A 22022-nucleotide genomic window follows, 5' to 3' on the forward strand; every position below is an offset into this window, starting at 1 on the left:
AACTTATTTATCCAAAATAATATCAAGTCGAGATCTGGATGTCTCTAAAATCCTACTTTCTACCAGACTTCTTGGTAATTTATTCCATGTCTATGGTTTTCTGTTTGAAGAAAAACATTAGAATCACACGTGTCACAATGTTTATGGGTCTTGTTATGCTGCCCTTGTGTAGTAATGAGGAAAACTTCAATAAAACATGTTTGTTCTTTCATGATAGACAGATGTGTTCACTTTTAGGTTGAAGTATACCTGTATAACACTTTCAGACAAACATACAACCAATTAAATAATCTCTCTTAGTATTCAACATACATTTAACTATTAATCTTCAGTAAAAAGGCACAGTTGGTGTCCCAAGTTGTGAAATCACTTGGCCACTGGTTTGGAAAGTGTATTTTGAAAGATGCTGCCAGTTTCTTACATGCTGTATTCCTTTGGAGTGTTGTGGAGTTACTGTTTTGAGTATCCTCCAGATCTGGTATGAGATCTCTCACAATATGTTTTATATAGTGATTTTGCTCTACTGTGAAATTTGCACTGTGATGAGACATCCCTTACTAATATTGTCCAACCTTTGACTGGATATTTTATATGCTTATCTATTGGATTAATTTGGTTATTAGGAAAAGCTGAACGCATGTTGAATGACAAGACTAGATTAAGACTCACACAAGCTCCAGGGTGTCACCAGCATACAATATATTTACACTGTATAAACATCACATCTAAAAATAAAACAAACTGTGGAATGGTCTCCTTCAGAAATTTAAGCCATCAGGGAGATATGATATACAAGAAACCACATACGTGTTTTGCATGAGCACAAGGACCTGCTGAAACATTAAAACAACAGCATTACTTTTTTCTCGCATACCCTGATAGTGCATCTGCCTAGGAATTATGGCGAGACAAATATGCTTTCGATATGATTCTACTAATATTTATGTTTCGTTGACTATCTTCTGTATAGGGATTGATTTTAGGGATTTTTCAGGGGTTCAAATTCAGTAACATTGGCAACAAAGGCAGCGACACTTATTTTGATCAAATGTAGTGATTGCAATTATTTTTTAATATGTTTACATAAGGACATACTTTTTCCCTGTGCATTATCACTTTAAGTTGAGAGGAAAGTGAAGCCGCATATCATTAACACAGAAGCCTTTGAAACGGGATTGCACTTCTGAATTGAAGACAGGACTCTTGACCAATGTTCCAGGGGGAGAGTTAGGTCTTCTATTCAAAAGCGTGAAAGAGCTTCTCAGTTGTGGGCTATTTTTGCCTTACCGAAAGGAATTGATTTAACAATATTTTCACAATAAATACATGTATTTTGCATGTTTTTAGTATATTACTGGATACCGTGATGAGGATTATACAACATGAGTAATGTGAAATTTTTTTCATGGACATTTTAATATTGTTTTTTGGTCAAAGCACTGGTCACTGCTTGCTTTTATTAAAGCAAAAACTTTGTTAGCTTTGCTCTGCATGAAAACATGAGATACGCTACAAACCACATGGAGTAAATAACATTTTAAAAATATATAATGTTTGGAAGGAATATTCTTTTTCATTGTGACAAAAACTACTTTTAATGAGTTTTATGTTTCACAATCATCAGTGAAACAAATTTTTGTGTCAGGTTCGAGAAAGCATAAGTTTCACTTATCACTAGTAAGTTGTAACAGGTCTCTTATATCTGTCCTAATGAGAAATGGAAATTAACTATTTTACTCTTCCAAATTATCGAGAAAGGTCAGAAAAATGGTACTGCTAGTGAAAATATCTTAAAAGCAATACCGAATGACCACCACATCAGGTATGTATATATGTCTGTTTAGTTCTTGATTTGATAAAAGGAATCTTTAATGTGCTGAAAGACCAGCACAAAGATGCTGCCCAAACCGACTTCAGTTTGTCCCATTATTGTAGCTAATTATTTGGTGGAGACTATGTGCTCTGAATACTATCTTATCCTACTGATGCTGAGTTGGAAGTATTGATTTATACTGCAACTGTTAAATGGGATCCATTACCAGTACCATTAATATTATAATTAAAGAAGCTGGCAACTGGCCTGGCAGTAATTGGCACAAGGCAGGGTCTCATTCGTGACTGAATGCCAGTACTTTATAGTGCATATACAATATGGGAGACCTAAAAGCATGATGCACTTTGGGAAAAATCGATAGCTGCCTTCTAACTACTAAAACATATAAATATAACATCCATCCATCCATCCATTTTCCAACCCGCTGAATCCGAATACAGGGTCACGGGGGTCTGCTGGAGCCAATCCCAGCCAACACAGGGCACAAGGCAGGAACCAATCCTGGGCAGGGTGCCAACCCACCGCAGTAAATATAACATGCAAACACCAAATATATGGTACTAGAGCCTAGACTCAAAACAGGGACCAGGTTACTTTTCTTATATATTGAATATACAATGTTTTTATCCATCCATTATCCAACCTGCTATATCCTAACTACAGGGTCACGGGGTCTGCTGGAGCCAATCCCAGCCAACACAGGGTGCAAGGCAGGTTAACAAACCCTGGGCAGGGCGCCAGCCCACTGCAGAGCACACACACACACACACGTACACACACACCAAGCAGACACTAGGGCCAATTTAGAATCGCCAATCCACCTAACCTGCTATGTATGATACACTGTAAATAAACAAATATGAGGAATGGCAGATACGATGCAACTAAAATAATTATCTCCATAGCTGCATTTGTTTATATTAATACATGGAATATAATGTCTTAAAGTTGGCACACTGGCTCAGACAATGTTGAATGTCTAATTTTAATGATTCCTTTCACCAGCTGCTCCAATCTGATAGTAGAATTTTCAAACAACTGTGATCATTTTAAGATGCTCAAAACATAAAAATTTCATAACACTTATTTGCTAAACACTGTTCTCCAATTTATGCAGTCAGATATTTCTATTGTGTTCTGACAGAGTGCGCTGTTCCCCACTGCCAACATGTTAATTGAGTTTGTTGGGTATGTTTGATATTCAAATTCAAGGCTTTTATATGCAGCTCATATTCCCTTTTATTATGGTTGCAAGGACTGCATATGCTAATTCAGCTTCAGAACAACACTTGCGCTCACCTGATGCTAATCTGTGTATCTTTCTTCTTTTCCGAAACAATGACATTCCCTGAAATTGAAAGCAATCCATGGCATGCAAAAGAAGTAACACATTTAGAAATGAAATTGTATTAGCATCTGGAAACCATGACCACACATGAATTCAAGGGAAAGACACGTTTAAAATGAAATGTGAGTTAATTCTGTGAACCTTTTGAAGGACATGATCATCTGAAAGAGTTCACAGGGACTAATTCAATGCAATCACAGGTAAAGATTTTAGATAGGCTCAGACAGGTCAAATGTCTATCTGTGTGCTTCATTTGACAGTCCAGAAACTGTCAACCTGGAAGAAGAACTGGGACTCCCTAATGGCTCTACCTACCTCTCTGGTTTTCCTCACCACTGTTCCATTTAAAAGGATATCCATAACAGTCCACTTGTATCTACTAGAAATTACAAGAAACTAGTTCTTCATCTAGTTTTATGCAAAAGACAATGCCACTGGTGTCCTTGTTCACATTACTGTTCTTCAACATTAAATATGTTTCCATTTCATTTGGGGCCCCAACCTTTTTTACTTCTCTCAGCTTTTTTACCTTATAGCTTGAACAATAGACTTGTTGCAGGTGAGAGATGAATTAGGATGGCCTGCAATTGTCTTAATTATTGTTTCCTATTGTAAGAGAGAATAGTGTTGTGCCATACAAGTGGGTACACTATTTGACCTTTGAAAAAGTTTTACTTATGTTATGAGCTGTTTGATTTTTTCTGACTTTATTTGTACCTTTCTATGACCTTTTTTTGCTTCAGGGTTTAAATATATGTAGAACTAATTTTGTCATTTAAAGAGGTATTTGAAAAGTATGTCAATTTTTATAAATATTTCATTTCACTATCTTAGTTTATGCTGGTAATCATCGTTTTGACTCCACATTGTTATGATGTTGAAGGCAACTGACCAGAAGTTCACAACAAGTGGTGTCACTAAATTGCCGGTATAAAGTTACCCAGGTCATCTGATAAATAGGGTATGTGTTGACAAGTGCTTTTCCAAATTACAATCTCTTTCTAAAAGATTTAAGGTTTTGAGTAATGACAATTTAGCATGCTGTTTCCAGGTATTAACAAAAGTGTTAGCAGTGATTTCTGGATTAGACTTTACTTTATAAAACAATGGTCACTTTCTATTAGCTATCCTGCCTCTCTGCTCCAAGAGCACACATTATAGAGCAATTTTCTTTGTTTCCATTTAATCATGAAAATATAACAAGTGCGACAAAGAAATCCATTGAGCTCATTTGGATGGCTATTGGCTACATTATCACATCCAGATATGTTTTAGGTATGGTTTAGTTTTCTATGTCAGCTTCATACACAATGCTTTCTGACTTCAGTCTTAATTATATTTAATGTCCTTAAATGTGTCATTTGCTCTTTATGTGTAAAAAATCTGTTTATCAGCTTCATCGATAACAGGCCCGGTCTTAGGTATTATGGGGCCCTAGGTGAAAGCGGGGTCCAGGGGCCCCCTGAGGGGGGTGGAGCCCCCCCTGGAAGCTCTGCGAAATGCGTGAAAATTAGACCAAGGAGACGTTTTCTTGTAACGTTACAAAGTCGTCACCCTGCGTCCCTTTTTCGCCCGGAGTAGTTAGCTGCTACAATTTAGCCAGTTTGAACTGTTTCCATTGGGCACCACGTGGCGGTATGTAGCTAAGCCCAGCTTAGTTTTTTTGTATTTTTTCTTTTTTTAGTTTTTTTGTATTTTTTTCTTTTTTTAGTTTTTTTGTCCTTTTTTATTATTTAACTCAGATTGCGGTTATGCCTTCCCGCTCCCGTGCCACCTGCTGCCACTGATGAGGGGGAAGGATTTATGAAATCTTGACTTCTTCTTTCTTCTTCGATGGATGATGATGAGGGCTGATTCACTGATGTGAACGTTCGACCCATAGAGATCTTGACTCAAACAGCTCCGCTTTTATAGAGAGCCCCCACGCGGACACGCCCCTGCTGGCCCACGTAATTTAAACATGCGAGGGGAGGGTCGGGCCGGGGGCCTGGCCGCCGTCGATCCTAGGGCCCCCCGGACGCCAGGGCCCTAGGCGGTCGCCTACTTTGCCTATGTGAAGGCCGGGCCTGTCGATAATGTATTTTCCTTTGCAACACAACCATGCTGTATTATGGTTTGCCATCAGAATTTTAAAGGAGAGGGAAACCATCATGTTAAACACCCTGGTAGTACAATGAACTCGATTAGTCATTTATTTAATTAAACAAAAAACAACTAACTAAAGCAAGGTTCAATTAATTGAACACAATGAACAGAAAGCTAACTAATACCACTCTGTTAAAAGAGTAGTAGAGACTAGCTTTTATAAACCCTTGGTGATGTAGCGTCACTTAATGTCAGTGCTGAGGGCAGTTACCTAAACTGACGTCTTCTTCCACATATATACGATCAGCATTAAGAAAGAAATGCAGTGAGCTAACACTGAACACTAAATTAAACCATTCAGGGAAAAAACTTTAATCAAACTGTAACGAAACATTACAAAGAATGCTGAGAAAACAAAAAAGAAAAATCCACAGATGAACATTACACATACTGGTCATTGTTTGTACTGACTTGCTGAAGACAGTGAGATGAAAATGACCCTTTCAAACAACCAGCAGAGGCATGGGCATCATAGTAGGGGGAAAAGGGTAATGATTAGCCAGGGCCCACTGCATAGGGGCCTTCGAAACCTGGAATGAAATGGTCGTGTGATAGACATGGATCGAGAAGAAGGGGCCCACAGAGACTGCTTATGTATATACGCTAAGAGTTCTGTGCTATAGCCCTGAGCAGAGGAAAACCATGAGTGAAGTCAATTTTTCATCCGAGCCAAAACAGCAATTAAAATTTAAAAATCAGGAACATCTACAAAATTTGTTAAGTAGGAACTTGATAGCAAAAGTTCTTGTTGACAATGTCAGATGTAAGGTTTTGTCTCCAAACTTGATATCCTGGAAATGGCCTGGCTGACCTTTATACAATTGCAATGGTGGTGCAGATATAAAAACAACATAATTTTGGCAAACAATAACCTGTGTAATCCAATTTTAAGAAACATTGCTGTAGTTCATAACTGGCATTTGCAGCTGCATAAGTGAGGTTATAATGGCTTCCTTCTACTTGTCTTTCCCACAATGTTGAGAGCATAAGCTATATCCCCCATGAAGTAAATGAGAAGAATGGAGATTTTCTTTTCCTTTACTTAGGCTGTTTTTGCATGTTTGGAACACTTTAAATCATTTAATATTTTACTGAAGCAAGCAAAAGTGCAACATAGATGTCATTTTTGGATTACCACCCAATTCAAACCTCTACCCTGAATTAATCCTAATGCTGCCAGCAGAGTCTATAGCTCCCTTGATCCTGCATTGAATTAAAATGGTTAGCTAATGGATAGATGGTTTGCTGTTTTAGTAAAAAGGTAAATAAAAAATATAAACAATACTAATTGAGCAAAGCCTGTATTTCCTAGAATTAGGTTTAGAACTCTTAAATTTTACACAAAATTTCTTGAATACAAACAAACTTTTACTTTTGTTATAAATTGATATTTCTTTGAATTATAATTGTTTTTCAGACTTGGATCCACTCCAGATGTAATAGGGAACTGTCAAACCTGCTACTGCCCAGCTGTTTACCTATCCAATTTAATCTAAATATTCATCCTGTAATCTGTGTGTTCATTTTTAGCAATTTTTTCATGTTTACATCCATCTCCCATTCGTTTTCATATAGACCAAACTACCTCTTTTACATCCATGTATATATTTTCAGTTTTCCTCCATCCACTTTTATACCTATCCATCCACAATTTTTGGATTCTGCTACCTATTTCTATGATCATCTACTTTTATTCATACAAACATCTATTTTTATGTTCATCCATCTACAGTATTCCGCTCTCCATATACTCTTCTACCTATTTTAGTAACTATCCATCCTTAGTAACTTTAGTAACTTATCCATATCAGTGTATCAGTCCATTATTTATTTTTTTTAATTTCCAGTTCTTAAGCATACCTATCAAATCAGTAACAAGATAGAGCAGGAATCAGCTCTGGACTGGACACCAGATGTTTGGAATTAGAGTCTATTAAACTCCAGCACAGTTCTAATGAATGTTAAAAGAGAATGTTAATGTCACAAGTCTCTAACACCAAACTGTTAGAAAAGCCGTGTCACATCTGCAGATCTACGCAAAGTCCCTTTGGAATGAATGTGTTTCACTTCAGTGTGGTAAAGGCTTAGTTTATGATGTGTGTCTTAAACAGTTTTCACATTATCTACTCAAATAGCTTGTGTAATTCATTGGATTTGCAATACTCTCATTAATTTTCAAACCATTTATTTTTTTCAAGTGAAGAAATTAGTGATTTATTTAATGAATTTATCCATTTGGGTAAAGTATATATTCTCAAATGCATGTTTTTATGTATAAAAACAAGCACCAACATATTTAGATTTTGAAGAATGTAAATTTGAAATTCTACAAATGATAATTACATTTAACAATTATATGTACAGTGTTCATATTACTATACTGTTATACAGCTCCTCAGCCCTAGGTTCGACTTTTCACTTTATAAGTGTTGAATTTGCTTGTTTTCTCTGTGATTATGTGGTTTTATGTCCACATGCCAAGGGTATGCAGGTTACATTGGTTTGCCAGGTTTAAGTATGTGTGCCCTGCAAAGAACCAGCAGCCTCCTGTGGACTGATTTCTATGGACCCCAAATCCTGTCTCTGGCCCACTGTGACCCTGCATTGTTGTAAGCTGGTTTGAAAAATTGATGGAATATACTTACTAAAGAAATTAATATACAGTGTACCAATAACAAAGGAGAATATTAGTCAGTCTACACAAGGCTGTGGGGATTTTTACCATGCTACAATCTAAATTCAAAGGTCATAGGTAAAGAAGTTATTAAAATATGTGGTTGAGCCATCCTGAGATGCTTTGCAGAGGGTGTGTGTGTGTATGTGTGTGTGGGTGTGTGTGTGTGTGTGTGTGGCCACCAGGGGGTACTGTAGCTCCCTAAACACCTGACATACACAGGCTTGGACACAAGTGCCTTAGTACCAAGGCCTTTATTGTGGGGAAACTCTTCCACAAAAAGTATTTCCCACACCACAAGCACAAGTACAAATAGAATTAAAGCACACAGCAATATTCTTTCTTCCTCTGTTATCTCCCCATCTTCTCTCCTCTACTCCTCCAGCAAGCTTTGTCCACCTCCTCTTGACTCTTGTTCTCTGGCAGGCAGCTCCTTTTATGTTACACCCAAAAGCACTTCTGGTGTCCCGAAGCTGTGTTTTGGAAGCAGTTCTGGGTGAGATGGGAGCACAACAAAGAAGGGCTCACCAGTCCCTGCAGCAACCCATCGCGACACCCATGTGAACTCAACAGCACTAAGTCAAAGAACTCCAGTTCCCATGGTGCCCTATGGGAATCTGTGGCGCTGCTGCAATCTGGGGGAGCTGCCGTGCAGTGGTCTGGGGGAGACAACACCTTGTGCACACCATCTCCCCCAGTCCTTTCAAGACTCATAGATAGATGGATAGATAGATAGATAGATAGATAGATAGATAGATAGATAGATAGATAGATAGATAGATAGATAGATAGATAGATAGGCACTTAAGAGAAGAACTTGCAAGACCTACAACCCTGCTTAAATTGCTTGGCCTTGATATGTACTGTGAATGAGTATAAGGAAGAATCCTAGCTTAGATTAGGTCATGGAATTCGGAAAAAGGGAGTGCAGATTGTTTTGTGTGGAGTGAAGAGGCATGAATGTGCAAGCAGTGAATTTGGCAAGGAAAAGATTATTGAAACTGTATTGAAGGAGTCACAAAAGATTAGAGTGGCATTGGAGGTCATCCTAGCGTGAAAGGGAGACACTGCATTTTATAATGTGTTAGACTACCCGCACTAGTGATGGTAACATGTCAGCCAAATAATGCCATACAAAGATTACCCAAAATGAAAATCAATCAATATATTGTTTTGAAATGTTGTTTTTTTAAATAAAAACACTTAAGGACAGTATGAAAAGGTACGTCAACATAAATGCAGGAACACAATTGAATATTCATAAATTTTCAGTTTTTATTCAAAGATTAAAAGGCTAAATCATATTCAACATAAGTTACCAATGTGATTCACAACTACTGTTAAGCAGAGAGATGTATAAGCTTACAAAAAAATGAAAAATCTAAAATTAAAAAGGGCTGTAGCCTTCAGACCTAAGGTGAAACTTAAACATTCAGGCTGCACACACACACAGAAGCAAAAGTGCAATGAAGACACTACAAATTTCAAGAGCCTGTCCAAGCAAACTGGCTTGCGGCTTCTGGGAAAGGAGTTTATTTTAAATATTCCAAAAATAAATATTTTTCTAGATAAGAAATTGCATTTAGCATTCGATGGAATATTGTAAATGTTTGATTATGACAACTGAGTTGAGTTTGCTATAAGCATTTCAACAATGCATTAAACTATTGACACAAGTTTAGTACTTCTTTATTTTTCAACAGCTCTGCCACTTTAATGGTGTCCAGTGCAATTGAGTAACTATTGGCTTTCATATAAGGCAAGCTAATTGGAAGATAATGCTTCTCTTTAATTTAAATCCAGAAGTAATTATGCTAATTGTTTTTCATGTTACTACAATCTAGAGTTTTGATTAAAAAATATCTTATGGTGTGATGTTTACTTAGTCTAGCAAAGATGTGCCTCATTTTAGCACCTTTAAGTAACCCAGCAACAAAGTAAAGGGCTGTGAACAGGAGCTGAATAATTAGAGTAGAAAGGCAAAGAAATGTAAAGATCTAATTCAAAATAAAATTCAAATGTGATAAACAGTGTGACACCTATAGAATTCCAAAGAATCACTGTCAGATTCCTAATTCTCTCCTTGTCTGGCACTTTTTCATGCCTTGTGGCCAGTGCTACTGTGATAGGATCCAGCTGTTGTGATCCCTGAATCAACTAAGCAATTTTGAGAATGGCATATTATGGCCACTGTGTCTTCTTCTGCTTTTCCAACGATTCATATATATAGCATTTTAACCAAAGTATTTCTATTGCTCCATATCGCTCTTGAACATCAATTAAAAAAATGAAATGTTTCAGTAAAGAAGTCTGTCCTATAATGCAAAACAAGCATTCTGTCCTACCTTACGTAACTGAAGAATTTTAACCCACATACCATAACACTATGGGAAAAGAATCACCCTTTTTCCTTTAACACTGGAAAAATCGAATTCTTTTTTCAAGGAACAGTTGTCATTTTGAGGCACCTCGGTTGTCTCCTATCCGCTTTTATACTACCCATCTGGCAGAATCTGGCAGGCTTTTATACTTAATTAACTGCAAATTTTGACCTTTTCAGTTTTTCTAGGTAATTTCTTTATATAAAATTATCCTTTTCTACACACCAGATAAGCAGTGAAATGATCTGATTTGAATTACATATAGTACTGCATGTTTGTCTGATTTGTAATTTATTCATTATAACACAATCATTATACAGTGTAGTGACCACTGAGATGGAAGCACTTTGGCATACCCTGAATAATATTTCAGCCTAATAATAATAAACCACAGCTACTTAATCTAAGAGCTTAATGAGATTGATTACTTCACTTTTCCATTCTTCCAGACCATGGGAGATAGATAGATAGATAGATAGATAGATAGATAGATAGATAGATAGATAGATAGATAGATAGATAGATAGATAATACTTCATTTATCCTCCAGGGGAAGTCAAAATTTTACAGAAACTTCTGGCTTGGATAACAGATAGCTGCTACTGTCAATATGAGTGTAAAACAACAAATATTACTACAAAACAAGATGCAGCTAGTCTTTTGATGTTCCTCTATAACATAAACACTATTGGTATCACAGTATCAGTAATTTCTAACACTTTCTGCATTTCATCAGCCCACTTCTTCAGCATCACTGTGACCAAGGCAAGGCACTAACACTTCCATTGCGCTCCACTTTATTAATTTCCTAGAAAGGTCTCTGACCTCTTATTAGAATCCTAAGACAGGATCCTCCTTCCTTAATGAATGGGCTGCTGCCACTCAAGTATATAGCATATTCCTGCAGATGAAAAGCTAACAAAATAAATAAGTAAAAAGGATAATAAAATACATTGAAAAATATTTTGCCCTACGTGTATCTTCAGTGCATTTCCTCTATATCCTAATGTGTCTAAACCTCTTTTGCCCGGTGCCCCTCTGTTGAGTGCATTCCTCTATCTATCTATTGTGGTAGTTGACCCGGACACAGACAGGCAGACACGTTCATGTCACCCACAACACGTTTATTTACACTACTATCTACAAGTAATAAGTGCCACACAACCCCAAAGTCCTGGCCACAACACAATGCCTTGTCTCTTCCTTCAGGCCACCTCCTTGCCTCCTCCAGAGACCTCGTCCTCTTCCACCCGACTCAAGCCATTGTATGAAGGGAGGCAGCCCCTTTTATAATCACCCGGATGTGTTCCAGGTGTTTCCTGGCAATTTTCCACTTACACGCCCCAGTGTGGCGGAAGTGCCAGCTGCATTCCCGGAAGCACTCCGGGTGTCCCTGCTCTTCTTCCCCCCAGCACTTCTGGGTGTGGCAGAAGTGCTGAGGTCCAGGGCTCCAAAGGCATAGGGGCACCCCCTGGCGTGACCACGGGCCCCTACAGGTACCAGGGCGGTCGCCCCCACATGGTCTGGGGAAGGCGCAAGCCCTCCTCTGGTCCTCCTGGGCATCCTGGCCGGGTCACCCCCCAACCGTCTCTAACACTATCTATCTATATATCTATCTATCTATCTGTATATAGGCTGTCATATATGACAATACTGTATGTACCTGGAAATAATGTTAGCTACAAGGTATAACTAACAATAGAAGACTCATGCACCTAGGAGAAATATGAATTCTTGCAATAGACTTGTAAGTTTAATTTTAGCCAAATTATTGGTAAAAGTCTTAATGCTTACAATGACTCAGTAGAATCTTGGTAATGAAGTCATCAGGGTTTGAGAACCATTTCTAAGTGAATAGATGGGAGCCCAGGGCTTATCCCAGCAGTATTAGACAAAAGGAACAGATTTTATACAGGGCAGTAGATAGAAGTTTATTTATTCCCACAGGGAAATTTGGTACAAATATATATAACGTATTTATAAATATTTGTAAATAATTGTTATACATTTGATATTCATAATAGTGGAACTCAGCTGGTTTAATAAAGCCACAAAACCAGCAAGCAACCTTTCTTTCATAATAATATTAGCCAAAACATTGTTTATTACTCCTGACAATGTGAAAATCTACAGACAACTTTCCAATACACATTGTGTGCACCTAGGATTTAGAACAAGCATTCTCACTTTTACTACTGGAAGAACTATTTAATCCCTGATTTTAATTAAAAAATAATCAATGCTTGTTTTGAATTATGTTCCTCTTTTAAGCATTGATAGAGTATTTGTGAAAAGGAAATATCAATTAGTGCGTTCAATGCTTTTCTAAGATGAGGACTACTGCCATTGCATTTAGCACACAAAAGTCTATTGTTTCCTTGTTTACTTTCCTCTTCTCATTTTAATTCACATATTTACTGAGCAGCCCTCAGTAGAGCCGAATGAATTATGGGCAGAAGAAAATGGAAGAATGCTGATCCAGATTTCACTCCCTGTTTACTTAGAAAATAACATTGTTAAAATAAGTAGATGTGCATAATCTTCTGCAACCTGCTTAAAGCATGTCCAAGTCACAGAGGTGGGAGCCTGTCCCAGCAGTGCTTGGTGCAGGACAGGAAGCATTTAATTGCAGAACCCACTCATACATACACAGGGCAAATCTGGAACTTCCATATTGGCAACGTAGAATGTTTCTGGGCATATGGTAGGAAATCCAGAGTAAAACAATGCAGGGCGTGCAGACTACTCAAGAACAATGACAAGGCACCGGATTTGAACCTGGAACACTGCATCTATGAGGTAGCAGTGCTAGTCGATGCACCACTCTGGGTTCAACCAGGCATACAGCAGATTTCAACAATCTTCTGTATAAAAGTTCAACTACTACAATCTAACTTATTAACTATTTTTTCATCACCCTGTGGATTCTTTCTGATATATTAAGTAAAGAAATACAGAAAGGAAAAGTATAATGTATCCATTTTCATGCCCACTTAATCCAGTATAATGTCACTGGGGGAGGACCTATCCCAGTATTACCTGCTGCAAACCTGCAACCAAATTTGGATTAATCACTGGGAAGACCAAAACAGAGTAAAATTGTTTACTGTGAAATCAGGACAAACTATCAGCTCCAGTGAGTAATACAAATACAGAAATATTTTAATAAATTGATCTTTTACATTGTCACAGTGTAAAAGCAAGCATGAAAAATGGATATATTTAATTTAAAAAATCGATGAAAAGAAACAGTCATATGAGTTGTGCTCTTCTCTGTATTTGGGCGCTTCAGGATCAGAATTTGGTGTCTTCATCATCGCATGTTCTAATGAAGTCGTGGCAGCTGGTAACAGTACTCTGTGAAGTGAACTAAATGCCACATATCAATCAGATTGTAAACAGATTTATCGGCACGCCATCAGTTTGCATGATGGTGATAAAATGACAATTAATGAAACAATGGAGAATAGGAGTGATGTGCTGACCAATAGCTGTAGTATAAATACATTCTACTCAGATAAACACGTTTCATAAATGATCACAAAACGATGATAATAATGTTAGATTGTAATTTAGAGAGTGATCCTCTTGCCGTGAGCTCCTGTTTGCTACTGACTGCCTTCAGCACACAGGTGTAAGGTCCGGCAGGGGGCGTTGCCGACTTGAAGCGTGCAAGCGTTTTGTGAGCGTTGATTGGCTGCAGAATGCGAGGGGGCGGGAGCGGCTGCGCTGTGAGGGACTGCAGTGGATCAGCTGAGTGGAGCCCCAGCGGAGAATCACAGCAACGCAAGTCAGCCTAAATCCCGTCCTGTGATCATCCCGCACTCCGTTTCACTATAGTATGGCATCTAGGAGAATGGAGACTAAACCAGTGATAACCTGCCTGAAAACACTCCTCATCGTCTACTCCTTCGTGTTTTGGGTAAGCGAAACCGGCATTACGAGAAAGCTCTCGATCTACTCATTACGAATCTGCGTTTTAAAAAAGGATTTGGTGTTTTATTCGTGAAGGTTTATTTAAGAAACGCATCAGCGTCTGTTTTCCCATGCTGCAGAAAAACACAAGTGCATGTTTATTACAGCGGTGATGGAGGAGTCGTCTTGCATTGCTGCACATTTGTTGTTGTTAACTGCTGTTGGTTCTTATTATTATCATCAGTTTATTTTCAAATTAGCTCTAACAAGTTTGGAATACTATGACAATAAAAGAAATGCTAATTAAAGATTATTTTATGTGTTTGTTCATCTTACAGCTCACGACCTTTATTGATACACGATGTAAATAGCATTCAAGGATAATGATTTGACAAAGTGTCCACAATTATAGAATTTAAAATATACGTCTACTTGCTGGATATTTAACAGGCACACACCCAGGAATCCGTCGCCGCATAAAGGCTTTAATAGCGTCGTTAATTCCTTTTTAAGAAACAGCGTTGTCTCAAGTAGCGGACATGAGACGGCTTCAGACACCTTCCGACAAATACCTCGATTCGATCCAGAGAGAGAAAGGTAAGACTCATTTGATCGGATCTTTCGAGTCTTTTATTTTTCTTTGCGCCAGTAAGACGCCGCCCCGGCGCATCTCCGTGTTGCGGATCGTGAGTTTCTACTTTGTAACGGTCGCGCCAGCCTGTTGGGCCACTTTATTTTGTATAAATGCACCGTGGATAATAGGCGTTCTATTGTGACACGTTTCTAATTGTGGTGAACGCAGCGTATTGCAAGGATTTCTTTTTAACGGTAACCCTTTAAATGCGCACATATCGGTGTGACAGGTGACAGCTTGTGGCTTTTGGATTGGAGGCTCTCGCATTTCTGCCATTCTTATCGTCTTTTTCGTTATAGAAGATCACAGATGCCTGGTGTATGAGCTTATTTGAAATGACAACGCTTGTCATCGCTTACTCAGAGCGGTTAAAAAATGAAATGCCTTCCTCTGTCGTGGTTGCTTTATGTTTCTCTTTTAAGCGATGTGGTTCATGAGCTTTTGTATTCCAAAGCAGTGGTTTTAAATATTTCACGACAAACTCTAAGTGAAGGGAAAGCCTAATTGTAACTATCTCTGTGACTGTTTGTGTGCAGTATAACGGTAACCGAAATACAGTACTATTAACGCTGTGGATTAAACAGTCCGTCCTATTCACGTTTCCTGATGAGTTGATCATACTATGCTTTAATGGTATGAACTCATTTTTCCTTAATGGAAGTATATCTGAAGCATTCAGTTTTCCATTTCTTCCTTTGGGATATGTACTGTGCATTCCATAAGTTGACATAACAGACCACTGATCCCATTGTAGCCTTTTATACTAGCACAGTGTTAAGTGCCTGGGTTCAATCCCAAGCCTCTGTGTAGTTTGCATGTTTTCACCGTTTTGCCATGGATTGTCTTCTGGGTATTTTGGTTTTCGTTTCACATCCCCAAAGACTAATGGGTTAGATTACTTCATTATTTTCTTTACGCTTTCCCTGATGGTTAGGGTAATTGGCAACATTAAACTAGTGATGTTTGAGTTTGGAAGTTTGTATGAGTGAGTCCATGTCTGCTTCCTGTCTTGTCCCCAATGGACGCCCACAGCTCAGTTATTAAGTGGGCTAGAGAATGATGGATGGTAGGTTGGAGCTAAGTTTGTTTGTCTGGTCATCGCTATATGGGGTTTTCACATTCTAGGAACATTCCAGTTTTCCTCTGACATCCCAAAGACTTGTGTGTCAGTTGAACTGGCCTCTTGTATGGGGGCAATGGACTGGTGCCCAATACAGGAGTGGTTTATGCCTCAATATGCTGGTAGAAGAAACTCTCCCTTGAAAAGCAAGACAGAAAATGGATGGATTGATGAGTGGGACTGAAGATGGAGTTGAGTTTGAGCCTCTGCCTAGTCAGTGTCTATGTGGTGATTAGACCTTTTATTATGTTTTTTTCCCTGTATACTTCAAATCTAAAATATACATGTTTTAAATTACTTGAAAACTCTAAATTGACTGTGTATAAGTTTGAATATGCCCCATGGTGGACTGGCGCTCCATCCAGGGTTGGTTCCTAGCTTGCACCCAGTTCTGTTGGCATAGGTTTCAGCCCTTGGTGATCCAAAACTGAATTAAGCATATCAGAAAATGGATGGACATTCTTCTACATCGGTCTGGGTGTTTTCCACATACTCTGGTTTCTTATCACATCCCAAAGGTGAGTTTTCATTTCGGAGACACACTCGCCTTACAGCTCTGACCTCCTGTGAACAAGTAATGGAGTCAGTGGGCTTAGGCGATGAATGAATGGATGGATGGGTTCTAATTTGCAGGGCAGTGCTTTTCATTTATATGGTAGTAACTGGTAGCTGCTGTGGAGAGAGCAGGTTTAAGTGGCTAAATAACACAACTCTAAACCGAATGTTATTCAGTGTCCACTTCTGGCAAGCCATTTCATTTTATTCTATTCCTTGTATAAAAATATACATATGTGAATATTTGTCTCATATGTCTGTACATCTAAAGTGCCATTGGGTGGTATTTATTTTAATGGAGGGGTAATGTATTAAAAAAGGCAATAGCCTATAAATGGCCCAGAAAACCTTCACTGTAAGTTGTGTGAGATAATAGTTTGATGAGTGTTGCAGTTCTGAGCCATTACAAACAAGAACTGGAAGCTGCTCATCTGAACAGAAATGTGTATGTTGAGATGGCTGCTGAAGATCTGTTTAGGAGAAAGAAACACAAAGTCCACAAAATGGCAGAAAGCAGGTACAATCTATTATGAAGAAACTGTGGAAAGTTGGTAGAAGAACCCAACTGGAGAAGCATGGTGACTGTCGCCAAAAAATCAAAAGAAAAGCAGAGACTTAGTGGCACAAGATTTGAAGGTGCAGGGGAATGCTGCAAAAATTGATAAATGGAGACAGATGATCTGGGTGGCCAACTCCAGCAGCAGCTTCATTTAAAAGGAATAAGGAAAAATGGCAGTGCAGTTTCATGGATCTAGCATACGGGGTGCAAATCCTGCAGAATTTTTCCATGTGGAGTTTGCACATTCTCTTCATGGTTGCGTGTGTTTTCTTCCAGGTACAACTGCTTTAACCCCACATATGTACATTTTTGGTTAGTGTAAGTGTGGGCTCTGTGATGGACTGGTACCTTGTGCAAGGTTGGTTCTTGCCTTGTCCCCAGTCTTGAAGTAGTGTCTAGTGCCTGCGACCCTGAATTGAGTTAAATGTGTTTGAGAATGTTGTGTTTAGTTTGTTTTCCGCATTCTTGTATCCATCCAATAACATATTGAGGGACATTTTTGGAGCGTTTAATGCCAGCACATTGTGACCAATAAATTGTGTCCAGTGGTGGTTGAAGGCAAAGAGAGGAATAAAGTCAGCATAAGGACCAGAGAGGGAAATTAACTTTGTCTGAGCCTAAGTCACTATGTTCAGAGGGGAAATCCCCCACTATCTTCAAAGATTCAAGAATTATGTTTAAGTAGCCCTTTGACAAATGAGAACTGGAGACACTTTACTTTGATAATATGTAAATACAAAATAATGAGAATACATAAACCTAGCATTAAACAGGACTGTAGTACGTACAGGTATACCAAAATGTAAAGACAAGCATTAAAAAAGTCAGGAAGAAACAATTAAAAAGCACTATTAAATAAGTAGGTCTTCACTTTAGATTTAAATAGAGTTTGTGGAGTAAAATAATTAAATGGCCAGGCTCCAAAACCTTTATATCATAATAAAATCTATTAAATGGGCTGGTAAAGTACCATGTAAACATTCCAGTTTTGAAATGTGTTCATTGTTCAATGGGAAGTCACTGCAAATGAGACCACCCCAGGGTAGTCGATAAGAGACACACTTCTGGACATTAGTGGTCCTCGCAAAGCTGAGGTCACCAAATTGAGCCCAAGGATGTCAGGTGTGTGCGAGGGAGTCCTGCCTTGTGCTCAGTGGTCTTTGTTCCTCCTTCTTTGTTCTGACAGACACAGTATCTTGTTAACATCCTGCCTTATGTGCTCTGTGTTTGCTAGGTAGGCTACACCTTCTCCACGACCCTGATTGGGATAAGAAGGTTTGGAAGATTAGATAGCTGGCCGGATAGATTTCAGTGCAGTTTGTAGATTGCAGACATTGATAGTCCATTTTGCCTGATGGTTAGAGTTTTTTCCAACTCAACTGGAGTAGTTTTGAGCCATGTTTTATTAGCTGTTTATGACAGTGGAAAGAATAACCAATTTGCATAACATTCTTCCAATTTTAAGGGTAAGTGTACTAATTTGCATAGTTGAAGCTCCTCTTTTGATGGAGAAATGTTCTGCATTAGCTCCCCTCTCTCCGCCACACAATGGGTGTGTTAATATAAACTTCATCTGTGTAAAACTGGATGGGCCCTTGGCACATATTTGATTTTGAGAGAGAATAAATGATGGCCTGATCAGTACAGTGATATTCAAGTTTTTTTTTTTTTTTTTATAAAGGATTTTGGGCTGTTTGGACCTTTGTCTGATCTGCAAAAGATGCCACAAATATCTGTAAATACTTTTCATGTAATCTAACCAAGCCTTCTCCATATCCAATTTTTAATTTGAGCACTTTTATTAGCAGTTACCACATCAACCCTGTTATCCATTCCAATATTCTTTGACTTGTTCTCTGGCAGTTTTCTTAGTGAAAAAGTATGAGACCATGCAGTAGTAGTGAAAAATTGTTTTGAAATATGAGTGGAGCCACATCATTAATTCACAACTCTTTGGCCTTGGACTGTGTGTAGCAGTGTACCTCCTAGGGGCGTAATCGATTGTGTCCGCTAGGAGACATGAAGGCCTTCAGATTTCTGCAGTGACCTACAACTACATTTCCCTTCCTTTTCTTGAGAGATGCTGTGCTTCAACTTATTTTGTTATGACTTGTCCTTTTTTTCTCTTTTGACAAATGAAGCATTAGCCAAAAAGGACACTTGTCATTGTCATCAGTCAGAGCTCAGGGCAGCTGGTGTCCAAAGTGGTAAGTATAAATTGTAATTGATGGTAAATAGCTCTTGTAAAGAATACACATAACTTTTATATGAAGCCCATCATATCAGTGAATAACATCCAGCAATATTTCTTTTCCTGCTTGTTTAGATGGTGCAGAGCACACAGGGAGCAGTGTGGTGCATAATGGATTAAAAGCATAAAAAGACATCTATAGCCATGCACAAAGAATGGAGCATTCATGACCTCTCATTTGGAGGTCCGATTTGCAAGGGTTATGTGATGAGCACTTTGGATAGGAACACATTTTTAAAATGGCTGCATTCTGAGTATCATGCAATTTTCATTCTTTAGGTGATATAGACTGTTAAAAGGGTCATGCCAGTAAAGGATAGGGAGCTGGTATGTAGGAAAGATAAGTTAGAGTCTAAAATATGAGAGTAGTGAATTGTTCTATAGGTTCAGTGGTGGGCCAAATGGTACAATTGTTGTCCATTCATCCATCCTCTTCTGCTTATCCGAGATTGGGTCGCGGGGGCAGCAGCTTGAGCAGAGATGCCCAGACTTCCCTTTCCTTGGCCACTTCTTCTAGCTCTTTCGTGGGAATCCCGAGGCATTCCCAGGCCAACCAGGAGACATAGTCCCTACAGCATGTCCTGTGTCTTACCCCGGGACCTTCTCCCTGTTGGACGATTCTTGTGCTTTTTTTAATATTTTGTTCTTGCCATTCTTCCAAGTAGTGAATTAAATTAACCCTCAGAAAAGTAGGGTCCTATCTTTTATATCCTGAATGTCTGCAGCTGGTTGATGCTGTCATTTTGGTTCCCCCTTTCTTTCATAGGCTGCTAAACCCCGATAGACTCACGTCAGCGCTCCTCTTCCCTTATCACACCTTAGCCTGACTCAGGTTGAGGTGAGGTCTGTAGTGTGTGGGATTCATTACACATTTCCCATGTGATACTGTTTAATTTGCAATATTAGGGTGTTGTACTGTGTTAGCCATTATGCATGTAGTGAGAATTCAAGCAAGACACAGTTTATTGGCCAACTAAAAAGATTACAATATGCAAGCTTTCGAGGAGATTCAGGCCCCTTCTTACATCTCACCTGAAGAAGGGGCCTGAGTTGACTTGAAAGCTTGCATATTGTAATCTTTTTAGTTAGCCAATAAAAGGTGTCATTTTGCTTGACGTCTCACTATTTGCAATATTGGAAATAGAGAGTAGAAAATTTTAATTTTTTAAAAAGAAATTTAGGGCCTATTGGTGTGTAACCTTCGATTGGGACATGCAGCCTATACGTTTCTGTTTTGCCAAAGTTGAGCATCATCCAAAAACGTAATTACCAACTGTAGTGAAGCTCAAATGAAAGGAACAACCTGTGAAGCAGGGATGATCTCAGTATCAGAAGTTCAGTTAGTCGTCTTTGTCTTAACTGACTCTGTGCAGGATGTGGACTTGAGTTAGGACAACCCGATTACATATACTTTAGCCAAAAATAATAGGAAATGTCTGAAACGTATTCTGTGGTTAATTTCAAATAGTCCACTTCTAGTGTAGTGTCGTAGAATCATATGTTTCCTAGTGCATACACAACTTGAAAAAGAGTTGTGCAATGATGTGCATTTTTAAACAATGGGCTGTTGAATTTCTTGTGTCAAAAAAGGAATCTCTAATGAACATTCATAAATTGTTCAAAATTTATATGGAGACAATCCTGTTGATAAAACCACTCTAGCTGATGGCCTTTAGCATTGTGGGTTCTAAGTTGAGCTCATTGATGCACCTCACTGTTGTTTACAGAAAGGTGGACATGTTGTTGTATTTCACTGGCATAAGGCTTTTGAAGATGTGGCAAATACATCTAATCATGCTGTGAGGTTTCTGTAGTAAATTATCAGCAATATTTAGCTTTTATAATATTAAGAAGGCTGGGGGACTCATTTATTTAGAATGCTTTGATGACAGCCTTCTCTTCTCAATGTATAGTTGAGAACCAGTGTCCTCATTATTCATTGATCATTAAAGCTTTTATCAAATCTACCTTATGTGTCACCTTCTCCAACTCATACAATGTGCAGCTTACAGTAGGTTCTACTGATAGTTCAAGTCCTTCTGGCCCCTCACTGATTTTTCTTTAATTATTTCACTGCATTTAAATAAGTACATTACTTTATTAGCCTCTGAATGTATACTCCTTGGTGAACTTTGCTGAATACAGTACTGGGCTTCTTGTGATGTTCCATGCTAAAACTAATTCTGCCTGCTGCCTATGTATGGCTAATGCTAAATCCTTAGAGACTTTTAGAAGTAGTAAACATTCTAAACATTCTTAGTCCTTAGAGATGCAGAGAATAGAAATTACTTTTTGTTTTTGAGTCCTTATTTGCGATAACACAACTATTTCTTTAAAACATGTGAAACTTGGATTCTGTAGACTGATAATGACAATACAAACAGTAAAAATACAAAGGCAGATGGTACAGGACCTCCTGTCTCCACTGACATAGTATTGCTCAGATCTAAAAATGGACAACTCTGTGCCATCTTGGCTAGTTTCCTAGCAACAGCTCTTGATGACACCATAGCACAAGAAATGAATTTTGGGGTATCAACTTTAAAATGTTTTAGCTGGGTTTCAGAGCAAAATGAAAAGGTGCCCGGAAGCAACAATTGCTGCTA

General features: G+C 38.4%; 1 protein-coding gene across 1 annotated transcript in view; it reads left to right on the forward strand.

Annotated features, from left to right (window-relative positions):
• The first annotated feature begins 14136 nt into the window (after positions 1 to 14136).
• The window catches only part of tspan7b (tetraspanin 7b), a 318804-nt gene continuing 310918 nt past the window's right edge, over positions 14137 to 22022 (forward strand). The window contains exon 1 of the mRNA XM_039745087.1: positions 14137 to 14304. Coding sequence (XP_039601021.1) covers positions 14224 to 14304 — 81 coding nt within the window. The 5' untranslated portion in view covers positions 14137 to 14223. The remainder of the gene's footprint in view (positions 14305 to 22022) is intronic.

This window comes from Polypterus senegalus, chromosome 2 (assembly GCF_016835505.1).
Source record: "Polypterus senegalus isolate Bchr_013 chromosome 2, ASM1683550v1, whole genome shotgun sequence".
NCBI lineage: Eukaryota > Metazoa > Chordata > Cladistia > Polypteriformes > Polypteridae > Polypterus > Polypterus senegalus.